The sequence below is a fragment of the Cervus canadensis genome, chromosome 3 (assembly GCF_019320065.1).
Source record: "Cervus canadensis isolate Bull #8, Minnesota chromosome 3, ASM1932006v1, whole genome shotgun sequence".
Classification (NCBI taxonomy): domain Eukaryota; kingdom Metazoa; phylum Chordata; class Mammalia; order Artiodactyla; family Cervidae; genus Cervus; species Cervus canadensis.
In genome coordinates, this window is record NC_057388.1 from 28,388,118 (window position 1) to 28,403,942 (window position 15,825).

Here is a 15,825-nt window from a genome sequence, read left to right on the forward strand (position 1 = left end):
GCTGTCATAAGCACCACAGTATTCAGAAGTATCTGACTCTGTGTGACCCCATGCACTGAGGCCCTCCACACCTCACTGTCCATGGGATTCTCCAGGCAAGAATACTTGAGTGAGTTGCCATGTCCTCTCCTCCAGGGGATCTTCCCAATCCAGGGATCGAACCCACAATCTCATGTCTCTTGCATTGGCAGGCGGGTTCTTTACCACTAGCGCCACCTAGGAATCCCACCTCTCAATGGTGGTCAGTAGATATTTGTTGAATAAGTGGGAGGGAAGGAGAGATGGAGGGTGAGCACACAGACAAGGTAACGAATGAACAAAAAGTCCCTTCCTTCTCTGAGCTGGACATTCTCTATCTGTACCACATCACATTCAAGAAGTTGCAGCCCATGTTGAAGTCAAAGATGGCATCACCTTTCATTAACTGATAAAACAGTCAAGTCCTCATTTTTATATTCTTGCACACTGTGGCCATGCTAAAATACAAAGGAATACTTGCCATACTTGTAATTCCTTTGGGGGAAGGGAGTATATTTTTAATAAACATGCTTCAAGATATTCAAAATATGTATGCTTATGAATTTTAAAGAAAATTACACAGCATAAACAGCTTCCTAATAATAATTTGCATTTTGCAGTGGTTTGCATTTGTCAATGTACATTGATATTCAATGAACACATTTAATTCCATCAGCATTCTTCTTCTGGTAGATTTGTATTTCTTGGCGAAGCTATCATACTGAAGCCATCAGTCGGAATATTTATCACTATGAACCCAGGATATGCTGGTCGAACTGAATTACCAGAAAATCTCAAAGCTCTTTTCAGGCAAGTGTTATGCTTTGTGGTTTAGCATCTGGAGCGCTCATGCCACCTAACGTTGCTGGTTTGCACTGTTAAATGATTTGTTTTTACTCGAGAATTTCTATGGAAAACCCCTTATTGTTTCTCTGGGATCCCTTTATAGAGAGAACTTTCACCATGATAAATTAACTCTTGTGAAATGTGAAATCAGACCTCAAAATTGTTACATAAAAGTTACATGGTACATTGAACATTTAATACTAGCTCTTATTATATTCATAATAAAACAATTTTATTATAAACATAATTTTCACAAAGTACAGACTATTTGGAAAATATGAAACTGAATAAAGAAAAAATTACAATTTTATCACCTAGAAATATGATTGTTGTATTTTTTCTAGTCTCATAATTCCTGTTTTATGGGTTTAAGTTATTAGATTAGGCATGATTTTCATTTAATTCTCATTTAATGTGTTGACATAAGTAGTTTGTCATATTACTGAAAATTCGTTAGAAATACCATTTCTTTGTAGCTCCAAAATGGCCTCTCCCTTGCCTCATCCATAATCTTCTTAACCATTCCCTATTGTCTGACATGGAGGGCTTGTGTTTTTCTTTTCAGTTCTTTATGACCACAAAATAGCAGACTGTAAACATCCCTTCACATGAAGCTTATTACCCAGAATAGATTTCTTCATGTAGAATTACTTGGTGAATGGCTAAAGTCTTTACTGACAACCTGCTTTCCAAACATACTCTGCCAGTTTATACACTTATGGCAATCTGTCAGAGAACTTGTGCTGTTGCATCTGAACCCATTCTGTTTAACTCATGTTTTAAATCAACTTTGTTTCCTGCAATAAAATGCACCCACCTAAGTATCCAGTTGGTGGAAACACGACCACTACGGTCAAGATGTGGAATGTTTCCGACACCCCTGGACGTTCTCCTGTGCCTCTTTGAAGTTAATCCCCCATATCACTGATGTCCTTTCGGTGACTCAAGGTTAAATTTGTCTTTCCTAGAGTTAATGTAAATGAAACCATGCTGTGTGTACCCATTTGTATTGCCTTCTTTCCTTGAAGATTATGACTTGGAGATTTATCAGAGTTATCCAGTGCTTTGGTAGTTTGTTCTTTTTTGTTCCTAATGAGTATTCTATTGGAGAGGCATACTTCAGTTTGTTTATCTAGTCTCTGGTTGATGTATGTCTCCAGTTTGGGACGATTATGAATACAGCTGCTATGGACATTCATGTACAGTCTTTGTGTGAATACATGTTTATTTGGGGTAGATATCTATGAATGGAATTGGTAAGTCAAATGGCAAATGTATGTTTGAGTTTATTAAAAGCTGCAAATCTATTTTCTAAGATGGCTGTACCATTTTATACCCTCACCATCAATATAGAACAATTGTTCTACATTCTTGTTAAAACTTGATATTATCAGTCTTTTTAGTTTTAACCAACCTAGTAAATAGGAGATGGTATATCATTGTGGGTTTAACTTGCATTTCCATGATGGCTAATAATGTTGAGCATCTTTCCATGTGACTTACTGGCCATTCCCATACCCTCTTTTGTGAAGTGCTGTATTCTGCATACATTTTCTTTGTTGAATACATTGCAAGTATTTTCCCCTCAATTTATGACTTGCTTTTTCATTTTCTTAATGGTGTCCATCAAAAATAGAAGTTTTAAATTCAATGAAATATAGTTTTCAACTTGTTTCATGGTTTTTAGAAATATCCTAGTTAAGACCATTTGACTCACGACAGGTTGCAAACTTTTTCCACTATGTTTCTTTTAGAAATTTAAAAAAAAGTAGTTTTCATATGACTCCCTTCTTTTTTGTTAATATGTCAAACTATATTCATTGATTGTTCAGATGCTACACAGTTCTTCAGTGTTACATCCCTGAGATAAACTACACCTGGTCAGGAGTTATTATTTTATCTGTGTTGTTGGATTCAATTTATCACTATTTTGTTGAGGATTTTTTTTTTTTTTTTTTTTGGTTGATGATTTTAAAATCAGTGCCATGAGGGATGATGGTCTGTAGCATCCTTTCTTGTCATATCTTCATCTGGTTTTGGACCCAGGTAATGCTGACCCCATGAATGACTTGACATATGTTCCCTTCTCTGTTTTCTTCAGAGTTTTGTAGGGTTGGTATTATTTATCCCCTATTTGATAGAATTAATCAGTGAAGCCTTACATATACTTGGGCTTAGATTTTTCTTTGTTGGAATCATTTTGGTGATCAATTCAGTTTCTTTAAAAGATTTAGATTTTTTTTCTTGAATTAGTTGTGATTTGCATCATGTAAGGGATTTCTCCATGTTATCAAACTGTTGAGTTTATTGGCATTAATTTGTTCCTAATATTCTCTTATTATCTCTGGTGATGTCCTGAAATCCGTGTATGATAAGGGTAATTTGTATCTTATTTCCATTTGTTTCCTTGATGAGCTGGAGGCTTATCAGTTTTATTTTTTAAAAGTTCTTCCATGTTTGTCAGATGTGTCTTTGTTCACAGTCTACCTTCAGAATAATATACTACTTCACATAGAATGGAAGAACCTCTGTAGTTTTTAGTGTGATTTCTTTAGACTCTATCAAGCTTAAAATTTGCTTGTCCATCCATCTAGATGTTTAAGCATATTTCATTTGTATTTTCTTTTAATTTTTAGAGTATGACTTTTTAAATGTACTTCATCTATTAAGGTCTTATTTTGGTAGGTAACATGAAATGAGTATTTAAACAGAATTCTTTTCCCTATTATTGAGTTATTCTAATACCCTTTAGTGAATGTCTTTGTTTTCTCATATAATAGCTTTCTCTCCAGCAATTTTATAATGCAATTTATTGCAATAGCAATCTTATAATGTCTCTTTTTCCTTGAAAAAAAATTCTAGAAAATAACTGTCCTGGAAATCAATGTAATAATTGCAGAATATTTCCATTTGAAAATTGTAGATCTCTCCAGTTTTTTTGCATCTGTATTCCAGTTCATCTTGTACAGGTTTTCATTTGGGTCTTAAAATTTGGAAATTATTTTGTGAAGTCTTCATAAATTTGGCTTAAATAAGTGCAGCATCATTTGTGTATGGGACAAGTATTGATCTCAGCAAAGTGTGAAGGACGATTGGGTGATGCCTGTGGTATTCATGAGTGGAGGCAGCATGCCTGAGCCTTACGTATCATGGCTCCACTGCTTACCAGCCATGTGCTTGTACTGCTCAGAACCCTGGTTTGCACCTCAGTAAAGTACAGACAAGAACAGTTGAGAGAATTGAGAAAGTGCAGAAAAGCTGTAGCATCCCTTATGGTACGCAAAATACTCTTTGAGTATTAGTTGGCAATATTTGTGGAAGTACCAGCTAAGCAAATTTGCTAGCCTTTTCTGTCCTGTATTTACTTAGATACTGTGGGGGAAATTGTGGGGCTACTTTAGGTAGAAGTAGTCGATAACATAGATCCAGAGAGACTCGGGAATTTTTAGGATGAAAAATTAGACATGCACACAATAGACCATAATAATATTTATAAAAACAGATGGGTAAATATTACTGGGATACATGCTATAAAATACATGCTTTAAAAAGTCTTAAGATTCAGGCTTATTTACCTATTTACTCTAGCTCCTTCTTGGCACTGAACTTCAGTTGAGTAGAATTTTTTCAAATGTTGCTTTTAATGGCAGTTGTCTTGTGAGGACTTTTTGAAAGTCCCCCACCCCCAAAAAAGGGAATTTGAAAGTTATTTTTCAGTAAGTTTTCATCTTAAAAATCTGGTCAAGCTGGCCACAAGCAGTGTTGGGAATGACTGGTATGAGCTTAAAAGAGCTGATGATTAACTTGTCATGAATTTTGTGGGGTGGTGGTTCAGTACAGATACTAATAAAAAGCTAAATTATATAAACTTTTGACTAAATAACATCTATGAAAGACAAAGGTGATAAACATCCAAATTCATGATTTCCTAATTAGTTTCCTCTATTTTAATAACACTTATGCTGTTAGGTTACTTGTGTCTGTTGTGCGTGTATGGTGGTGTGCAACCTCATTGCGTGTTAGCTCCACGTTCAGTGATACTGTGTTGGTAGATGAAATCAGCCATGGTGGACATACTGATTCTTTGAAAGTCAGAAAGTGCTATTTTTTGGAGAGTCAGTTGTTGACTGTTTACCAGCACAGCACTGGCTACAGATAAAGGCTGACCTCTAGCACAAAACATCACTTACCTTTTTGCAGTGACAACTTAAAATGGAAGTTTCCTGAACGTGCCCACAGATTTCCCTTCAACTCGTACATGTGTGCTTCTGACATTTTCAGATTTTCCGCCTTTGTCTATGTATCCAGTAGCTCCTGGGCATTTTTTAGTTGAAGTGAAGGGTCTTGTTACCTGAGATTGACAGAGGTAATTGTGACCTGCTTGGGAATGACTAGAATGTGGGTATGCATTAATCACTTGGTTTCAGCAATTTGTACTTATTTCCTTATCACATTTTAAAACAAAATTTCGTATTTACTTTGTAGACCCTGTGCCATGGTGGCCCCAGACATCGAGCTAATCTGTGAAATCCTGTTAGTTGCTGAGGGTTTTGTGAACGCGCGCTCATTAGCCCGCAAATTTATCACGTTGTATACACTCTGCCGGGAGCTCCTATCCAAGCAGGTGAGGGTCTGTTGTTACTATTTCCTGCTTGTTAAACCCCATGAAAACAGCTTCCGAAGTACGGATACTGGGCAATTTATCACTCATATTACAGTTAGACACTCAGGAATAGTTTTATATTTTCCCTTAAATTTTGAAAATCTTTGCTTTACAAGTTCTTCATTTTTAAGAAATTAAACACATGAGACAAATTTGAAGGTTTTGTATGTACCTAATACAGTTTTATCAATGGGCTATGTGATTATTTTTAAATGTTATCAGTGCTATAATTAGATACGTGTTTTATGATGCCTCTCTTTCCTGGGAATGTTATTTTCCAGGGAAAGAGGGTGGGAGTGTTCATAAGACCCAAGGAAAGCTGATTTTCTGAAGAACCCTCAAGAAATGTTAAAGAGTTTCTCATTTTGTTGGTAGTTCTTTCTTTGAAGGTAGAGTTGGCTTTTTTGTGTTTATTTTTGCTCTGCAATTCCCTAGCCTCTGAAATGGGCCAAATTAATGTATACTTTATTCTCCAGTCAGTAGCTTCTTTCTATTTAATTGAATCTGCTGATGGGTCCAAAAAAAAAAATGGCATCTATATCAACATCACCATTTTTAAATTTAGCTTTGTGGTCACCTTTGACTTCAGTCTTTGGGTGACCCTTTGTTAATTCCTAGTGATATTATTTTGCGGTTTTTCCCGGATGTAAGTATTAAAATATCACAGTTACAACCATACACTTACTTATACTGCCATATACACTCATTTCAAATTACCCATTGTTGGGATGAAATTTAAAGTCTGAGAGGCAAATGCGTGTGGAAAATGTTGATGACAGTGTTATATGAAATGAAGTAGTATACCAAACTGTAGATGTGATCTATAACTTGAGTGTATTTTATATGTTATATTGTGTGTTTTATGTATAAAGTGACTGGAAAATACATTGTGACTTTTAACATTTGTTTCTGGGTAATAAGATTGTATTTTAGAATTTTTCCTTATTGTTTGTGATGACATTTTTTTTTTCAATGAAACCATTTTAATTTTATAATGGAAAAAACATCAGAAGAAATCAGTGTTACTGGATCCAGGATACCTGTAGTCACAACCATACTGTATTCCCAGTACCATACTTAAACATTTAGTGAGCATTTACTGTATTCAAGTAATAAACTCATTGCTGCTGATGATGAAGGGGGTAAACACAGAACAAATGAAACACTCAGATTTCTGTCTTAAAAAGATCTATTTAGGAGATTTAGTATACACGACATAAAAATTAGAAAGAAATGGAGGATGAAGAAAACTTATCATAGTTTCAAGGAAAAAGGAGGGGAATGAGGGGGAAGAAATTCATCCGGGACAGAAAAGCTGAGTTACGGACGTGATCCTGATAGTTTTCTAAACTGTGGGATTGGATTTTAGATGTTTAAATGTTTAGAAGTGTCATCAAGTCACCTTTAAAAGAAAAATTGAAATATAGTTGATTTACAGTGTTGAGTTACTGTTGTACAGAAGTGATTCAATTATACACACAAGCATGCACACGTGTGTATATAATCTTTTTCATATTTTTTCCATTGTAGGTTATTAAAGGATGTTGATGATAGTTGTCTGTGCTACAGTAGGACCTTGTGGTTTATCTATTTGATATATAGTAATTTATGTCTGCTAATCTCAACTCCTAATTTATGCTTCTCCCTCCACCCCTTTCCCTTTGGGTAACTGTAAGTTTGTTTTCTATGTCTGTGAGTCTGTTTCTACTTTATAAATAAGTTCATTTGTGTCATATTTTAGATTCAGCATGTAAGTGACATCCTGTGAAATTTGTTTTTCTTTGAGTTACTTCACTTAGTATAATAATCTCTCAGACCATACATGTTGCTGCAAGTGGCATTATTTCATTATTTTTTTATGGCTGAAGTATTCTATTATATAAATGTATGTACACATCTTCTTTATCCATTCTTCTGTCAGTGGATATTAAGTCTGCTTCCTATATTTGTTATTGTAAATAGTACTGCTGTGACGTACTAGTATCTTTGAAGTACATGTATCTTTCATACATTCTCTTCTTTAATAGTTTTACTGCAGTGACTTACCCCTCCCTAATCTCTGTGGCCTCCAAATGTTGGTTCTTCCCCCTTCCTTCCCTCCTCAAGCCCTAGTTCTTTCTATATCAGTGGCTTTGAATTGATTTTTGCTGTGACCCACAGTAAAACATACTTTTTTCTATTGAGACTCAGTATACACATATGTGCATACACACGCACCCAAATACAACCGAAACAAAAGTCTTCATCAAGCACTTCTTACCATTAATGTTTGCAGTGCACTGTGGTATTTTTCATTGCATTATTTTCTATTTTAATACCAAGAAAAATGATGGTTAAGACCCACTACATTGGTTTTATTATCTACTAATGGATGGAAGGGCATATTTATGCTTAGATATGTTGCACCACTGCTCTCAAGGCAGTAACTGGTTTTACTCCAACAACCTTGTCAAGTGGATGAATACTTCCATCTGCCTTTTTATAGATGATGATAGTAAGACTTGGAGAGCTTAAATGACTTTCCCTCAGACATAGCCAGGAGACATTAGAGAGAAGGGTTGTTTCTGTGTGGTTGTAGGTAGAAGGCCGTTTACAAACAACCACTCAGCTGATGCAGAATGTCTTTCCTGAGGCCCCTGCTCCATGCAGGGCACCCTGCTAGGACCTAGAAGGCAAACAGTCAGCACGGGGTCTGTGCCCCAGGAGCTCGGAGCCTGTGCAGAAATCTTGTGCAGAGATAATGTAGAAGTCTCAAAGAGGTGTCGGTTTAATCATTGAACGTATTTTAAAAATATTTTATTGGGGTAAAGTTGATGGACAATGTTGTGTTAGTTTCAGGTATGCAGCAAAGTGAATCTGCTCTACTCATATCCGTGTTTTTGCGATTCTTCTCCCGTATCGGCCATTATGGAGTATTGCGTAGAGATCTCTGTGCTGTGCAGAAGGTCCTTATTACTTACCTGTTTATATACATTAGTGTATGTGTCAATCTCAGTGTCCCAGTTCATCCCTCCTCCACTCTTTACCTGCAGGTAACATCATAGGATATCACTTATGTGTGGAATCTAAAAAAGGGTTCAAATAAACTTATTTACAAAATAGAAATGAAGTTACAGATGTAGAAAACAAACTTAACAGTTACCGGGGGTAAGGTGACCGGACGGGTAAGTTGGAAGACTGGGATTGACATATTATATATGCTGCCATGTATAAAATAGGTAATTAATAAGGACCTGCTGTATGTTGTTGTTGTTTAATTGCTAAGTCATGTCCAACTCTTTGTGACCCCATGGAGAGTAGCTCGCCAGGCTCCTCTGTCTATGGGATTTTCCACTGGAGTGAGTTGCCATTTCCTTCTCCAGAGGATCTTCCCCACACAGGGATCAAACCTGCGTCTTCTGCACTGCAGGCAGATTCTTTGCCACTGAGCCACCGAATAAGTATACACAGGAAACTCTACTCAATACTCTGTAATGATCTATACGGGAAAACAATCTAAAAAAGAGCAGATACATGTATATATATAATTGAATCATTCTGCTGTATGCTTGAAGCTAACACAACATTGTAAATCAGCTGTACTCCAATAAATTTTTTTTTTTTTTTTAGAGAGAGAGTAATGAGGGAGATTAGAGATCCAGGGCCAGGAGGAGATAGAATAGCAGGGCTCCAGGTGGACAAGAGGAGTGTGCTTGTGGTTGGAGGTAAAACATGGGAGTAATTGTAACTCTGAGTTGGCAAGTTTACTGAAAGAACAGAGGGAGGCAGGCAGGTGGAGCCTTGGGCAAATACTGCAACTAAACACCATGGAAAGAAGAGATTTGCTGACAGAGGCAGAAAATCAGTCAAAAGAAGCAGGACAGTGAAGGGACATGATTTTTAAAATTTCAAGGAGGGGAGAAAAATATTACTTTACATCGTCAAGACACGTATTTAAGTGAATTCTTTTCTTTTAGCCTTAAGCTCTTCCTTCTGGAATGAGAATCTGAGTCCCTCATAAAGTTTTTGAAAGAATGTATCTGTGTTTTGATTTTAGGATCATTATGATTGGGGACTTCGTGCTATTAAATCTGTCTTGGTTGTAGCTGGCTCCCTGAAACGAGGAGATAAAAATAGACCTGAAGATCAGGTACTGCAGTGCTAATATGATTTTGTTGAGTGAATAACTAAATGGCTTCGTACAAAAAAAGTGTATGTATGGATGGTGGGTTATACATACCACAACTTTTAAAAAGGATCACATCTATTTTTAATACAGGATATTTTGAGGACTGGCATTTCTTACGTTATACAAGACTACAAGTATTTTTGAGTAAAAAGGATATGAATATATGAAAGAAACTGTGATTTTATAAGTGCTTTTGAAATATCAGCCACAAAAAGTACTTGGACAGTTGTAAATAATTCAGTAATCACTGTTTGATTTTCTCTGAGGAGCACTTAGAAAATCTGATTGAGTTGGGATATTAATCCTAAAAATGTCAATGAAGACATAATCTAATGGAAGAAAGTATGTTCATTTCATGGGATGAACAGGAAGGATGCTTGCCTGACACCGATGAAATACTTAACTGGTTATTTAGAGAAACAAGGGGATGTTCCAGTCTCCTTCATGGGGAAAAACAATAACATCCACATTGTGCATTTTTCTCTATTAAACAAGTAGTGAGAGTAATTGATATACAGCCTTTGTATAGATGCAGTATGGCTTGCAATTTTGAAAAAAGATCTAGTCCTTTGAGTTTCTTTTCATGTTAAGGGATATTTATCATGTGAATTTCTGCTTCTTTTTTTCCAATCTTTCTCTTCCTCTCAGTCACAATTCATGATTGGGTCAAGATTGTCATATGTTTGTTTTCTTGCTATTTCTTGCTATATTTTTATTTTTGTTGGGACAGTTACCTCTTTGTGTGAAAGTCATCCTGATGTTCAAATTACTGATTTTAATATCTAAAAGTGTCTTTGGTTTTCAACCAATACAGAATAAAAACCCAAGCTAAAAATGGATGGAGTTGATCATTCTGAGATTTTCAGAGTATTTTGAATAAAATGATCTGATGGGCCTGGTGAATTTATGTCCTGGAGTTTTAGGATTACAGACAAAAGCACCTCAGACCTTGTCTTAAGATCCAGATATTGTCAAGGAAGGGACAGGGCCCCTTGGCTGGCTTTAGTCTGAGGTTACCCATGGCATCAACAGAGTTCTCTCCTGTTCTGATATGTGATTTTGTAAGCAGTTACCCTCTCTGTAGATAGAATGCCATTCTAATAGAGAACAGGATCTATCTCGTGACTTAGATATGAAAATTAAAAATAACATCTTTAGCTGTTGAGGTGCTTGTTAGACCTTGTATCAGCTTTTTTTTTTTTTTTTTGTATCAGCTTTTTTATGAAAAGTTTTCTGTCTTCCTTTCTAGGTACTCATGAGAGCATTAAGGGACTTCAATATGCCTAAAATAGTGACTGATGACACCCCTGTGTTTTTGGGCCTCATTGGTGACCTGTTTCCATCCCTAGATGTGCCCCGGAGGAGAGCACCCGACTTTGAACGGATGGTCAGGCAGTCCACTGTGGAGCTCCGCCTGCAGCCTGAGGAAAGCTTCATCCTCAAAGTAAAAGGAGAATTCCCTTGTCATGGCAGCCCTTGGGATATTCAGTGCCCATAACTGCAGGGATGTGATGCTCAGCCAAAACATCACTTTACATATTCCACTGACCTTAAGATGCTCTTGATACATACATACTTTATAGCCTTCTAATATGGAAGTCTTTACTAAAGTAAATATAAAATATCATCCCATTTGTGAGAAGGTGAACATCTACAGATATGATTAAGTCATGGTTTTCAATGTGAACAGACTTTTCATTAGTTCATAAAACTCCTTGCTGATGTGCAGCAAGAATTAATTTTGCTATCTTTTCTCTCCATCTTAAGGAAGGGTGAAAGTAATAAAATCATTAGCACATGTTTGTAAGTGGGGAGAAATGTCCATATGTATGACATCTTCTGACTTCCCAAAGGCTTGTGCATATGCTTGCTCATTTGGGATATAGTGAATATACATGAATGTTAAAATACATAAAGGGTATCTGTTTCAGATATTTCAGAGGCTGTGTCATTAGTTATAGATGATATTGGCCATATACTGTTTCTGGTCACAGTTCATGAGTGTTATTGATTTTCATACTCACTCCTGCCATGTACTAAGTACTTCTGTACTTCACTTCTGCCTGTGCCCGTGACTCATTAACTAATTAATGGTTGTTCTTCATTCTCATCCCCATATTCTACATTGGGAGATCCGGGAGAAACTGTACTTCGCACTTGTTATCTCTGAATTTTCCCAGAATATAATGCTGCTGGTGGGGTCTGGCTTGAGTTGTAAGGAAAGAACTTGGCAAAAATGGGTAGATTTTTTTTAAAGGAAACTAGTGTCTGGTTGTTTGGTCTGTAGGTTGTTCAGCTTGAGGAGCTGTTGGCCGTGCGACACTCTGTCTTCGTCGTTGGAAATGCAGGCACAGGGAAGAGTGAGGTATGGTAAACACTGTGAGCTTTTGGCCATGAGGCGAACAAAACTGGCCTAAGAGCGGGGCCTACATTCAGTTCTACTTGAGAGTTCCCTTCAGTGAATTTGCTCATAATTTGAGGTTAGAATCTGAGACTCTAATATTGCTCTCTGATCAATTGACACTCATTTTCTTTATAATGAGGACAAGGAGAGAGGAATTACTAGAACACTGCACTCAAGGAAAGTAAATGAAGGAAGACTGGGCTTTCCATGTGAGATAGCATCCTATTCACACTTTTAGATGAATGCCCTCCTATCCTATGCATCTTTCAGTAATCTACCTGAATTCTTTTATCCAAAGTAAACATATTGAGAGACTCTAGAATAAGATACCCAGATTACAAGATTGGTTCTGCCCTACCCACATTTGTCCAGACTATTTTCTGGTATTTCCCAAGTTATCCTGGTTTCTCCTTCCCATATCACTGAGAAAAACCCAAATAGTTTTCTTCAGTATCACTCTCTGTGGGGCCAAAGCAAAACTTGAAAAGAAATGGCGGAAGCAAAAGCCACGTTTTTGAGGTACCTGGTGCATGATGTATGATTTACTCTGTATGGTGATGAGAGTCCACGGCTGTTATTATCCCCATTTTTAGTTCACTGCTTGATTTTGTTTGGTCTTACTGACAGTCCTGGAAACATACTTTTCTTGCTTGGCAGACAGTATAGGCAGAACTGCATGTGTTTTAATTGAGGGTGCTTGGGTAGAAACATATTTAGTAACCGGTGACTAAAAATAAGTGTAGTGCGCACATGCGACTTCAGGGCATGGATGTCTATAGAACTTGCCAATGTTTAGATCAGAACTCAAAAGTGGTACACTTGTAAAAGGAGGCCCGGTATAGGGCTTTTTTCTAGTGAAAAATGTAATAATTGAAATATTAAAGTAGATAACTAACTGATAGACCTGTAATTATTTCGTTAGAGTTAAGTTTCAGATATGGGCTATGGTGAAAGGAAGGATAAAATTAAGTTCTATCATTTTCAGTAGATTAATGGTTTCTAAAAATAGAAGCTTAATATTCCTAAGACATTCAATTTCTTTCATCTAGTCTTTGCTGATTCTGTTTCTGTTCTATTCAACCTTTACTTAGGCTGATAGAATTAGAGCACCAAAGCTTGGGGCCATATTATTTAGCAATGTAGTATTCTGAGGTATTTGGCAATTGTTTGTCAGTCCTTTAAACCCCTGTGAGGCAATAAGGATGATAATATCTAAAATAGAAGCCATGGCTTTTCAGAGAAAGCAAAAAGGATAGTTGGGCAGATACTTGGGTTAAGGCATCAGTTCATTAAGCAGATATGTATTAAGTGAAGGTTTTTTCTTGGTCTCAAAAATCACTGTGGACAGTGACTGCACCCATGAAATTAAAAGACGCTTGCTCCTTGGAAGGAAAACTATGACAAACCTAGATATATTAAAAAGCAGAGACATCAGTTTTCCAACAAAGGTTCATATAGTCAAAGCTATGGTTTTTCCAGTAACCATGTATGGATATAAGAGTTGGACCATAAAGAAGGCTGAGCACCGAAGAATTGATGCTTTTGAACTGTGGTGTTGGAGAAGACTCGTGAGAGTCCCTTGGACTGCAAGGAGATCCAACCAGTCCATCCTAAAGGAGATCAACCCTGAATATTCATTGGAAAGACTAAAATGCTGAAGCTGAAGCTTCACTACTTTGACCACCTGATACAGAGAGCCGACTCACTGTAAAAGACCCTAATGCTGGGGATGATTGAAGGCAGGAGGAGAAGGGGACGACAGAGGATGAGGGAGTTGGATGGCATCACTTGTCATCAAGTGATGTCCATGACTCAATGGACATGAGTTTGAGCAAACTCTAGGAGATAGTGAAGGACAGGAAAGCCTGGCATACTGCAGACCATGGGGTCGAGAAGAGTCAGACACAGCTGAGTGAACAGCAAAACAACATTAAGCATCTGTTCTGTGAATTCCTAGCCTCAAAGCTTCTTTTCCTCAATTACCTAGATCAGAGTTTCTCAGCTTCAGCACCACTGACATTTGGATCTGCTAAGTGTTTGTCTTGGGGGCCGGCCTATCATTGCAGAATATTGAGCAGCCGTCCCTGGCCTCTGCCCACAAGATGCCCAGCAGCACATCTTCTTCCCTCAGGTCAAGAGAGTCTCCTGTTGAAAACTTACTTCTCTGGGTCACCAGTTCTCACAGTAGAGCTAGGCAAGCATCATAGGCATCACCTAGGACCTTGTTAGAACTCAAATCGGTCCTACCTGAGACCTACTAAATTAGAAACTCTGAGACTGGGTCTGTTAGTCTGTTTGAATACCTTTTATGCACTTTGGATGCAGGCTAAATTTGAAGAACCATCTAAATAATATAGGCAGAGTGGATGTTAATATCATGCACAGGAATAACATGTACAAGCCTTTACTTTGCACACATGGTTAAAAATCTCAGTTGATGGTGACTTTCTCTCGTCTACATTGTTGAAAGAATCAGATGAACTGATCCTCAGGGACTGTAGAATTAAAGTTTTCAAGATGGGAATGAAAATATACACATGTAAATGTTTTCCTATTCTCAGTACACTCATAATATATAGGAACATATAATACATAAGGAAAACCCTTCAGAAATCTTTTGCTTTTCATTTGGCTTACATTAGTATTAGTTTTCTTAGCTTTTTTCCTTTTCTCCCCTAGATTTTGAGAACATTAAACCGAACATATGTTAACATGAAACAGAAACCCATTTGGAATGACTTAAACCCCAAAGCTGTGACAACAGATGAACTCTTCGGTTTCATACATCATGCTACCCGAGAATGGAAAGATGGCAAGTAGTAGTTCCCCTTTTGAAATGCTAAAAAATTCTTTTCTTTTTAAATCCAGAAAATCATTTCTTAGTTCAAGCCAATTTTAGTCATGGCTGAAGATTTAATGTTTATGGATTGGCATTATTGGAAATAGAGCAGCTCACAACAGCATTTATAACCTATAAATTAAACCCACATTTGAATAAGTGGTTGATTAGCATTCAGCAGGTTCATGCACAAAGCTGTGTATTTTATCCCCCATTATTTATGTCAGCGCTCCCTGTAAACCGGAAGAGAAGTCAACACAAATGCTTCAAGAAATATTTATGCAGTACCTGATGCAAGACACTGACTTAAGTTCCAGAGTCCTTGGGACGTGTTTCTTGTCCTGAAACCATTTTTGCAGACAAGCAGATTCCTTTGTTTTGTTAAGATCAGTTCTTACATTCTCATTTCCATAAATGCACTAACCTTGTCATCATCCTTGAGTTCTTTCCCACCATACATTCAACCTCACAGCAAATTCTGTTGGCTTTACCTTTAACGTGTGTGTTGTATTCCAGTACTTCTCACCTTCTCTGTGAGTCCAGACCACCAACAGTGGGTCACACCTCATGGGTCTCCAATAAGCTCATTTTCCATGCAGTAGACAGAGGCTCTTCAAGACGTTACTTCTCTGCTTGAAGTTTCCAGTGTGTTTCATCAGCATTAGGATCCAGCCTTTATCCAAAGCCTACAGGGTTCTATGTGATGGAGTCCCCCTTCCCCCACCTCTGACCTCATTTCTTGTTCTCTGCCTTTTACTTGCACATTATGTGCTCAGGCCTCCTCGCTCTTGCCCCAGATTGCCAAGCATCTTCCCTTCATGGGCCTTTGCGCTTGGTGTTCCCACTGTCTGCAGCAGTGGGGATGCGGGCATGGCTTGCTCCCTTAC

General features: G+C 37.4%; 1 protein-coding gene across 1 annotated transcript in view; it reads left to right on the top strand.

Annotated features, from left to right (window-relative positions):
- Positions 1-15,825, top strand: part of DNAH11 (dynein axonemal heavy chain 11) — a 385,020-nt gene that overhangs the window by 167,886 nt on the left and 201,309 nt on the right. The window contains exons 35-40 of the mRNA XM_043462325.1: positions 712-828; positions 5,350-5,488; positions 9,564-9,656; positions 10,945-11,139; positions 11,983-12,060; positions 14,779-14,911. Of these exons, the coding sequence (XP_043318260.1) occupies positions 712-828; positions 5,350-5,488; positions 9,564-9,656; positions 10,945-11,139; positions 11,983-12,060; positions 14,779-14,911 (755 nt within the window). The remainder of the gene's footprint in view (positions 1-711; positions 829-5,349; positions 5,489-9,563; positions 9,657-10,944; positions 11,140-11,982; positions 12,061-14,778; positions 14,912-15,825) is intronic.